The sequence below is a fragment of the Rhizophagus irregularis genome, chromosome 6 (assembly GCF_026210795.1).
Source record: "Rhizophagus irregularis chromosome 6, complete sequence".
In the NCBI taxonomy this organism is placed as follows: Eukaryota; Fungi; Glomeromycota; class Glomeromycetes; order Glomerales; family Glomeraceae; genus Rhizophagus; species Rhizophagus irregularis.
Window position 1 is genome coordinate 4,951,900 of NC_089434.1, and position 11,332 is coordinate 4,963,231.

At 32.7% G+C, this 11,332-nt stretch overlaps 1 protein-coding gene across 1 annotated transcript; it reads right to left on the minus strand.

Annotated features, from left to right (window-relative positions):
- Positions 1-4,598: 4,598 nt before the first annotated feature.
- OCT59_026731 (uncharacterized protein) lies at positions 4,599-6,308 on the minus strand (the record flags this gene model as incomplete). Its single annotated transcript, XM_066143393.1, has 1 exon — positions 4,599-6,308. One exon carries the CDS (start codon positions 6,306-6,308, stop codon positions 4,599-4,601), a length of 1,710 nt encoding a protein of 569 aa, XP_065992917.1.
- Positions 6,309-11,332: the final 5,024 nt, after the last annotated feature.

The window sequence follows — 11,332 nt, forward strand, 5'->3', positions numbered from 1 at the left end:
TTAACTTCATCATAAATCCTTTTAACAATAGAAAGCTTAGAATCATTACCGCATACGGCCTATCAAACTGCTTCCAAGCAGGCGATGGAATAGACGATCTCACTAGTGATCTGGCAAATCTTCTATGACCCTTTGCTCACAAGGATACACAGTGATCCCAATCTGGGCTACACCCTTTCATCTGGCTGGAGTGCTTTCGAACAAGGCAAACATGAACTGAAAGTCTCCTGTACAGCATACGCAGACGTTACGGCGTAGATCGCTAGAAACAAAGCCGAAATGTTAAAGATCGTTGAAATATCAGGATTCTTCTTCACGCTCAACAATATTAACATAAATGGAGACAAATCTGAACTACTGGTATGGAATGGATCAAATCTGCAATCGAAATGGCCGGCATTACGCAATTTGACTGAAATTAAGTGTGGAGCTCATGTGACGGATAGTGCGTAACGAGTAGGATTTTGTTACTAAAAAAATCCCAGATACATTATGAAAAATGGAAACAAAGAGCGCGACGCCGGTGATGAAAAATATCACGTGATTTTTCGTGAAATTTTAGCAAAATATGCAAAAAAAACCTCGATCAGGAACTTCACATATCAACATTGGGTAAATCCAGAACACACTGACCTGTTAGTTGAATGCAAAGGATGCAATATCAGAAACAATACCACTGATATTGATTCTGCAGATAATACGCCTTGCATCAAATGAAGTCTTCACAAACACGCTACAGTCATCAAAGTACAGCTGATCACTACTCCTGCCAACGGCGCACAATACCGGATTATAACACCGAAAGATCTAATCAAAACGCGCACGATCATTACGAATCCCCCTTGGTCTCAACAGACGTGCCATTACTAGATCATGCAATAATCTCACGATTAGTTAGTTCTCCAACACTGGATCAAGAACTACGGGTCATAAACAACATGCTAACTCAATCGCTATCAGGTGATATACAAATCTATACAGACGGTTCCTTAGATTAATAGAAAAGATCGACATAATCACGTAATTATGTGCTCAGGAAAGATAATGACATTAGTTTCTCTTGCGAAATAAAATTTCCCCGGAACTCCTCGCAATATTAACTGCACTTTTAGCTTCCCCATCAGGACGCAAAGTAACAATCATTTCCAATCGTATGAAATTACATCACAACCGACACTTTTAAAACAACATAATTATATTCTCTTATATAACATAATAGATTTAGTCAACACGAAAAACAGAGATTTTAGTATGGTCAAAGTGAAAGGGCATGCGGGATGTCAATGGAATGACGCGGCATAGATTTAGCTTTAGCTGATAGTAATAGAATTTTAGATAGTAAAATGTTATGTAGTTATATTGCAATAGATAGGAACCTTAGAAACTTTACAAAAGAAGTTGCTAATTCGTTGGAGGAGGTCAAATGGTCTTCAAGCGGACTATTTCAACGAACACAAATCACAAATAGGAGTGCACTGGAACACTTATTGGTCTCACATAAAAACTATCAGCAAAAGTAACTGTACATCATTCTACACTAATGACTAATTTATTCATTTTATCAAGTGTTCGAACAACCTCCTTCACACAGTTGACAACTTACGCGAGAGGAACAACGCATACGATGAAATGCTCTGCCCATTATGCGTCGAAGTGGAGGAGTCTTTATCACACTTAGTTATATGTAAGGAGATGGAACAAGGCTTCAATTCGATCGAACGCGAAGTCACCGAAAAAATCGTGAAGCACGTTAAAAGCATTCAAAAAAATCTACTACCTCCTTTTCTATTTGGGAAAAGACTATTTTCGAATATAAAGACGCCGCTCTACCGGAATTGAAAGCACGTAACCGCGGATAACTACTAACAAGAGGTCTTATTTCTAATACTATCCTGTCTAACATACGGCGCGCAAAGCCTCCAAAATTATCGCTGGGAAGATAGTCAGACTTATCCACAACGCATTCCGCAAATACGTTTGGAAACCGCGATGCGAAAGAATGATACAAGCGGAAAAAGACGCCGGCATCACCAAATCTGTCAAACTTTTCTCAACTCCTTCATCCTCTACAGATATGGCGGGGTCAACCAGAGATTCTTTAATATGTTCGCCTTTGGCTTTGTTACGACATAGGACTTGCGAAAGCATATGCTATGAAGGGCTGTGGACTTCACAATTCTGAGATCGTTAGACACAAACCACTTTAAGTCTTGTGAGGAAGATCTTCATATGACAGATTTGAAAATCTGTACACTCACCCACCAACAGACGCGAACTCCTAGTCAACTGCATGAACAGGTGCAAGAATTACTTAGCCGACCTAGTCTACAACGGATCCAGGCAACCATGGAAGTCACGAAAATCATTTGCTTAATTGCAGTGCAGTGGGTCTTGTGGCCTACTAGGCATAGACATCAGGGCATTTCAAACGTCGCCTACCTGATTAGTCAACATGACCACCCAACAGTGCACATGTGGGGTTCCATAGCGGAATGACGAATGGTTTACAAGTTTATAATAATATTAGAATAGTTATATAGTTTTTTACTTTATGTATAATATCCTAATAAATTTGTAATGTACTGCGGTTAGCAAAAAAAAGGAACTTTTGTTTCACCTGTTCTATATTTTATGATTTAAGTATCATTATGTATCTACAAGTAAGAGAAATTTTTCAATAAATTGTATTGTAATATTTATGGATTAATTTAATAATTTTTCATTAGTAGTAATATTTTAATTTCTTTAAATTTATTATAGAAATTGCAAATAGTGTTACTGTTGAATTTCAATTATAGGAACAAATACTTTCAAGAATGACATCAATGCATATTTATTTTTTTTATACTCAATCTTAGAACAAGTTTGCTTCAGTAATATGCGTTCAAGATCCTAAACATACTAAGAAGGCAGCAAGAACATACTAAGAAGGCAACAAGAAGTGCTGTGACTGGTGCTTATCTCTCTTAACATGCACAATATCAATTCAATATTCTATCGCCAATTTAATTATAGATTGTTAAGATGATGCTGTAGCTTTTTTCATCAAATTTAATGTTTAAATCATCAGGAAATACAGCCAGGTATTTGAAAAGGTCCCTATATTTTTGTCTTTTAGAATAGGTAATTATTTATTATTTAAATAGATGTATTATTTGATTTACTAATATTATTATGTTTTTATATTATTTTAATAGGTAAAATGGTGATGGTTGTTTAATACGAATTCATATAACGATTCTTTAACTAATGTCATGATCGGGAAATTTTTTACGGAATGAAAAGGTCATATCGGGCGTTGTAAATTAGGTTAATTTAGTAATAAACGATAATTATCTTATAGTTATATAAACGTTAGATTATTTTATTGCTAAAAGTGTTATGTTATTCATTGTTAAATAGATTAATTGTTTATTAATCATTTATTAATTAAAAGATATATTATTCTATATTAGTATCCATATTAAAAATCTATGTTAAAAAATCTATCTAATTATCCAAAAATATCAAATAAAAAAAACACCAAATGCTCATTGCAGTTAAACCCGAAATCCAAAAACTACAAAAAAGAAAAAAGAGAAACGTTAGAAAACGTTTCAAATTCAAAAATTTTGTAATTACAAAACACGGTTCGAAATCTTTATTTTACGCATCATTAACTGTTAGTTTCTTATCTAAAAATTGAAAAAAAGATTCAGCCAATTTATTCTTTGATTGGACAAAATCGCCATCACATGACCACATAATTTTTGACCCAATTGAAAGTATATCATTTCTGCGTTAAATATTCTTATTTGTTTATTTACGAAATGTAGTTTCGCATATTCATGGTAAAAGAATTATTGTAGCAAAGAAGATTGATATGATAAGGAAATGGATCTTTAAATAATGTTTCCTTTTATTCTTTGGTGATGATGATATCACCATTCTGGTTTTATATATTGATCCTGTAGTTGTGTACCTCGGTACTTGCTAAATTTCGTGTTTGGCATGATAATAAGAATCGAATTTTTCTTCTTCCTAACAAAAAGTAGCCAAAAAAACAAAGGAAAAGAATCATTACTATCTAAAATAATGTTATTTTTAGTAGTAGCAATTTTTTTTTTGTGTAAAAACCAAGTGAACGTTGTCTAGAAATTAACCAAGTGTCGATTAAAGCAGTTAGTAAAGAACAAAAAAGATTGTTAATTTCTCTTTTACCATTTCACAAACTGTTTACCACAGGTAAACTATAATTTATCAATTAGATTAACCCAATGAATTTCACATCCGACTGTGTTAAAATTAAAAGTTCAACTTAAATACAGATCGGATTATCGAAAAAATATTTATTATAAAATAAATTGCTTAAATAATAATAACATATTGTATGATAAAATATAAAATAAAGATATTAGCATATTGTATGATAAAATATAAAATAAAGATAACATATATATTGTATAATAAAATATAAAATAAAGATTCATTCAATACTAATTTGAAAAAACCATATCCTTATTTCTCTAAAAGAGCCTCCGTCAAATCCTAATTTTTAAAAAATCCAATCTTGTTAGTTACTCTCGTATTCTATAACAGAGACAAACGTAATAAATATTTTAAAAATATTCAAATACTTCTTCTACTTCGTCGTCATCGTACAATTTAGTCCCAAATTTAATAACACCTAAATTTTCATATTTTTTAGCTATTTTCATACTTTCTTCATCTAATAATTTATTTTCATCTTTCTTAAGGATTATTAAAGAAAGTAATTTTTTTGGTACTCTATTTTCCCAGCTTATGAAAAATGATTCTAAATCTTTCGGAGATACAAATTTTAAATATTTCGAAGATTCTAAATCTTCCGGAGATACAAATTCTAAATCTTCCGATTCTAAATCTTCTGGAGATACAATTTCAAAATGTCCTGGAGATGCATATTCTAATTCTTCCGGAGATACAAATTCAATATCTCCCGGAGATGCAAAATTTGAATCTGAATCAGCATTATATATTTTTAATTCATGAAAACTATTTGGTGAATGATTTGCAACAATTTCTAATACTTCTGTTTCGTTTAAATATTCTACCCCACACCAAATTTTAATGCTTTCCAAGTATTGACATCTAATAAATATTGCTTGTAATAAATGTAATTCATTACTTTTAAAAATTACAAAAAGACTTTGAAGATTTAGACAAAAATTAGCAATAGATGAAATTGCTGCACTCTCAAGTTCACATATAAAAAGCTTTTTAAGGGTTTTCCCATTATTTTTTAAGAATTTTATTAAACTCTCAGGTTTTGGACGCTGAAAAGGTATTTTTAATACTTGTAATCTGGGAAAATGAGAGGCTTCTATCTTAACAAAATTCTCAATAAAGTCATCATCAACACCATCATCGGGTGGAAATGAAAAAATAACTTCTTGTAAATTTATGAAAAAACTAACAAATGATAATGGTAAACAAATATTATTACTATAAAGATGTAATTTTGTTATTGTATTAGATTGACTTTTTAAGGCGGGTACAACATTTTCCCAACTCACGTCAAAAGTTGACATAGCTAAATTTTTTAAATTTTTCTGTTTAGAAATTAATTCTTCTAATCCTTCTAGGCCTTTTAGACCATTAAAATCTATAAAAATTGTTCGTAAATTATGACTTATTTGTGAAAGTTGTTGAAAAAATTCAGAGGGAATATTTGAACCGCAGCGTAATTCTGAAAGTTTTCTTGCCCCAGGGAACTCAGTGAGAGGAAAACGGAAAAAATTAGGAGAAATATCTGAACCGCAGCATAATTCTGAAAGTTCTCTTGCCCCGGGGAACTCAGCGAGAGAAAATGTTATTTTATATTTATCTTGATATTTTTTATTATAAGGATAAATTAATTTTTTTAAAGATGAAATTTGGCTTGTAAACATTTGGAAAATTTTATCTAGTACTAGTAATTTTCCAAATTGATTAATATAAACATTTTCAACTATTTTAATAATTCTACAAATTGGCAAGACTTTGCAATATTCTGCATAGTTAAATAGTGGTGGTGCGAATGTAGAAAATGAAACAATTCTATTTTCAGATAAGAGTTTTTTTGATTTATTAGGAAGACATGCAATTAACATGTGAAGAATTGATGATTCCACTTTGGATTGACGAGAAATATCAGAACTATTAAAGTTCAAAACATTCCTCCATAAAATTCTAACGGAAGTTCTACACCAAAGGCGATTAACTAATAAACACGAATGTAAAGCGGGTTTATTTTGCTCCAAATTTTCAAAAATTTCATTTAAACAATCCGCTGGAAGTTTATATGCCATTTTTTTTTGCTATATTAGGGCAGAAGTTGGTTTAAAAAATATAAGGAGAAAAAAATTAATCGTTCATCGACTTTCTGTGTGATAAATATATAGAGTTTTTCCGGATTGTAGTGTGACAAAATCTTTTTTTAACCTTTATATCACGTGATGCTATTTTTTGGATTTCGGCATTCGGATTTTGGACGGATCCCCTAAAGTAATATACACTAGAAAAACGGAAACCGTTAAAGTTGTCGCGTTATTTATTCAATTTCTATTTCATCAAATAAAATAAGATTTTTTCTTAATCGTCGTAGTTTACATTAAATGTATGAATTCATGTAATGTGGAGTTTTGAAATTATTAAATAAAAGAATTAGAAATTATAAACGTATGTTAAGATAATAAGAGTAATATTTAAGGGGTATTGGTAGTAGTAATATTTTTAAGCAAATTTAAACGCAAAAATTACTTTTTTGACCCTCCTCGTGTTATTTTTTTATACTGTATGTATTACATATAGGAGGGGCAAAAGTATCATTCTTGATAGACCTTACTGTAAAATATATTATGCATATCAAAATTCTCCTGCATATCTATCAATCCTATCAATCAGGAGCGGATACTAAAAAGGAGTAAAACGTGTTGGCACGACAATAAAAATGATTGGTGGATTACGCGTGTGGACACTGGACAGGCATGAAGAGAGTCTAACCGTAAATGTCCTCAGCTAAAGCTTCGGACAAATAAAACTATTAATTATGGAATTACGAAAAATTGGTGTTAACAGTTAATTAAAAACGGTTAATACAAATATTATTTTTAATTTGATTTAAATGTGACGCGGATGATAAATTTTGTAACATAAAATAGTCTCCTAAATGAACAATATATTTGCAACGTGTAAAATCTATATGTAACTCGCATTGTTTTTTCCGAAAAAAGCTATAATCGAAAAGGAACGCCCCTTAATTAAAACGATAATATATATAATTATAATTGGCGACTTAATCAAATTTTTTTTTCTTTATTCACGAGCCAAATTGTAAGCATTTCCAAAACCTTGTATTACATCGGATTACAATATGATAAGATCAGAATATACAATAATTGTGTGCGCATAACTCCTTTTCCAAATCATCTCAAGAATAAAGAGAATAGAGAGAATATGTTAATTGATATGGAAGAAGCTCATTTGGCACACGATCGGGAAAGGAGAAGACGGAAAATTGATGAAGAGACTAATGAGGAGCGTGAGGAACGCTTAGCACGTGAGAAAGGAAGCGTAAAGTGAATGAAAAGACCGACGAGGAGCGTGAAGCACATTCGGTAGTTGAAGAAGAGGCTCGGCGCGCTCTTGCGCGTAAGAAATATTCGCTTATAGCAAAAGAAACTCCAAATCAAATTGCAGCAAGGCTTTCACAAAGAAGTCAAGTATGCGTCAAAAATATGCCTGCTGATCGGAAGCTTCTGTTCCAATTTCGCAACACAATGAACAATCTCTGTGAAACGTGCAATGGGCGATTCCCATATGTATGTTTGAGAATGATCCTAAAACAATATGGATCCAGGTAGGTATTAATTAGTATATTTCTAAATTCTAAATATATAACTAAATACTGTTATTTTCTAAAACTTAACTGATGTAGAAGAAATGCTGATCGCGCAAGTACTGAAGATGGATCCAATTTTCGGGATTTTTCATGTTCGTCGGGGAAAAGTAATGCGAGCTCTTCATTGGCTGAAGGCAAATAACAAATTCTATCGTGATAATGAAATATTACAAACTTTTCCCGAAAATGGTTCGATTGCGGAAAACTTCCACAATTCGCGGATGATAGAACTAATAGTTCTGAAAAAGAACCTGACGATGAAGACGAGAACGAAAATGAGGAAAATTCTTTCAACTCACAAACATTTGTTCCTTCATTACCCACCAGACTTAATGAAGACAGGGCAATTAATGAAATTCTCAATTGAGCGCAACATAATCATGAGAGAATTGATTGGCTGCATAACGAAGTTTCTCCGGTTGATGAGTTTCATACTCCTGGATATATAGCAAGAGCATTTCCTACATTTTATCCTTGGAGAGTTACGGACCTTAATGAAAGAAATAAAACCGACGGAATACTTTAAACATCTTTTAGTCTATAATGATGGTCGATTTGCTCGTCATCGACGGTGGCGTTACTTTGCCCTAAATTCATTAATGAGACGGAGTCTTATCAGAAGGTCGCGTATTAAATTTAGAGGAAGGACAGTAGCCGAAATATTGGATTTAATGCAAGACGATACTCATAGCAGACAAAGTATTACGGTATGGTGAAGGTTTGAGTGGTAACATCACAAAGGAACACCAGAAATTGATTAGGAAAAGATGAAAAATAATGATGAAATAATGGAAAAAGTAGTACATTGCTTGGATTCTTTAGTTACAACAATCAATCCCGCACTTCCTCCTGATCACCACCAATTCCAAAAACGCTCTAAAACCTTAATGATGATATGCATGACTACGCTGAATTGATCGATAATAATGATCACCTAGAACTAACAACTGCCAGAAATGATCCACTTATAAATCCACATGATCGCATTCAATTACAGGGATGAAGGGCGCATGCTGCTTTACAAGTATGCTAGTAAAGCAAAACGACGGTCCTTAGGGTCCTTAGCCTTCTCAGAAGTGTTGGACAAAGCTCTTCGTAATGATAACCCAATGATCCAGCTGTTAAAGCATTCCAAAAGTTGCTCATTCGCACAGTCGGAGAACGTGATTTTTCGGTGCAAGAAACTTGTCATCTTCTTCAATTACCGCTCTATCATAGTAGCCGAAATTTTGTCAGTCTAAAACTTAACAAAGAAGCGAATCGACAGCTTCGCGATAGTAATGAAAATGATCCAAATAATGAGAACAATGGAATTATGAAAACAGATCCCTCACCTCTACAAAGATATTGTAATAGACCTGCCGAACTTGAGGAACTTTCATTGTTCAAATAGGATCAGCAATATAAATTAGTAAAAGGCAACTCCATCTCCCATTCGAAATGGTCCTGGAATTTTGTCGTATAAAAGTCCTCTTACATGTTCGTTATAGAGACCTACTTAGCCTCACAGAGAATCACACTCTTTCATGGATTGATATATATTTTATATAATTAACATCTTGTAGAAATTAATGATGACCCTAATGAACCTGCTGTGGATGATATAGAAGTTGATGGTAACGATTCTGATGAAGAAGATGACACACCACAGGAAACGTATGAACTTCGAACTGACCGGATGTTATTGGCTGAAATGATGTCAAATAGACAGACGCGTAGCTTAGATGACTTTAGTGCCCGTGATATTGATAGAAATCACGACTTTACTTCAAATTCCTGAAAGGTTGTACTTTTTCTAATAATCATATGATAGATATCTTAGCCGCCGTTCCAAGCTCTAGTAATAGCTACATGTATCCAGGGTTGACGAAAGTTTGCTACGATATCCTGAAATTGAAGAGGCAGAAAGCTTCATCCAGCAAGCAATTGGTAACTCAAGTTGGAAATAATTCAGCTAGTATCGACATTAGAACTCTAAATGTGAAACAAAGGTTAATACGTGAAAGTGTAGAATCACGTTGTATTAGCAAAATAACAAATCAATCCATAGAACCTTTACGAAATATTATCATGGGTACATGAGATCGCAAAGGAACATAACTTACATGAGAACAATATGGTAGTTGCTCCAACAGGTGTTGCGGCTTTTAACATCGAAGGCAGCACTATACATTCATCACTTTCTGTTCCAATATGCGGGGTAAATGTTGAACTTGAAGGTGAATTTTTGAAGAAACTTCAAAGAAAACTAAAATATATATATTTTATAATCGATGAAATGAGTATGATAGGACGCCGTTTCTTGCTTTACGACTGCGGCAAGCATTTCCCGATCACTACAATATTCCCTTTGGTTGCCAATCCATAATTCTTGTTGGTGACTTTGGGCAGCTTCCTCCGATATGTGGTGTTCTCATGTATTCTCAGGACTCTCGAAAATCAGATCATTTATCTGAGGTCGTAGTGCCTATAGTCAATTTCAAGAAATTTATAAACTTGAGGCTATGCAAAGACAAACAGGTTACTCGGATAAACAACAACAATTCAGAAATCTGTCATATCACTTACGTGATGAAAGTCTACACGATCCGACTGGGAATTATTAATGACGCGAATCCAGGAAATATTTCTGAATCAGATATAAAAACTTCTTCAGATGCCATCAATGTTCTAGCAACATGGGAAGAAGTGGATAAACTAAATTTGAATAAACTTCGATTATTAAACCAACCCGTTGCTAAGATTCATGCGGTACATACGGGTGGATCTGAAACTTCTAAGGCCGATTCCGAAACTGCAAAAGGAATTGAGCTGAAATATTATTATGCGGAATGTTATAAATAGGGTATTGGAAACATTAACAGGTATTTTATATAAAGAGAAGCCCGAGTACACCTCTTTACCTGCAGTATTTTAGTTTCATTTGACAGTATAACAGTAATAGACCTTGGGAAGAAGGAATTTGCGGCTGACTTGTCATTGCAATTTTCCGTATACTTTCTCTTGATGATATTCTTTTCAAACACTTTAGTTTAACAGACTTGAGCGTATAAAAAATTGTAAAAGGTTGAAAGAGAAGAACCTAGATTAAGTGGAATACAACGATTTAAATTTTCTCGTTTTTTCCCAAATTTTTTTTTTAAAAAAGATTATCAGAATATGTTACAAAAAAAACTAAGGCATTTTTGTTATCATATGAAAGCACATCTGAGGTTGACGGCGCAGTGTGTGTGGCGCAGCGAAAAAATCCATTTATGTACTTATCATCATTGTCATTTATTATAAACTTAATTTTGTATTTATTAATATGAAAATTTAACTTTATTTATTAAAATAAACCAAATAAAAAAAAAATAATTATATACTATTAAAAATAATTTTATATTTTAAGAAAATTAATATATTATAAAAAAAGAAAAGAAAAATAAAATT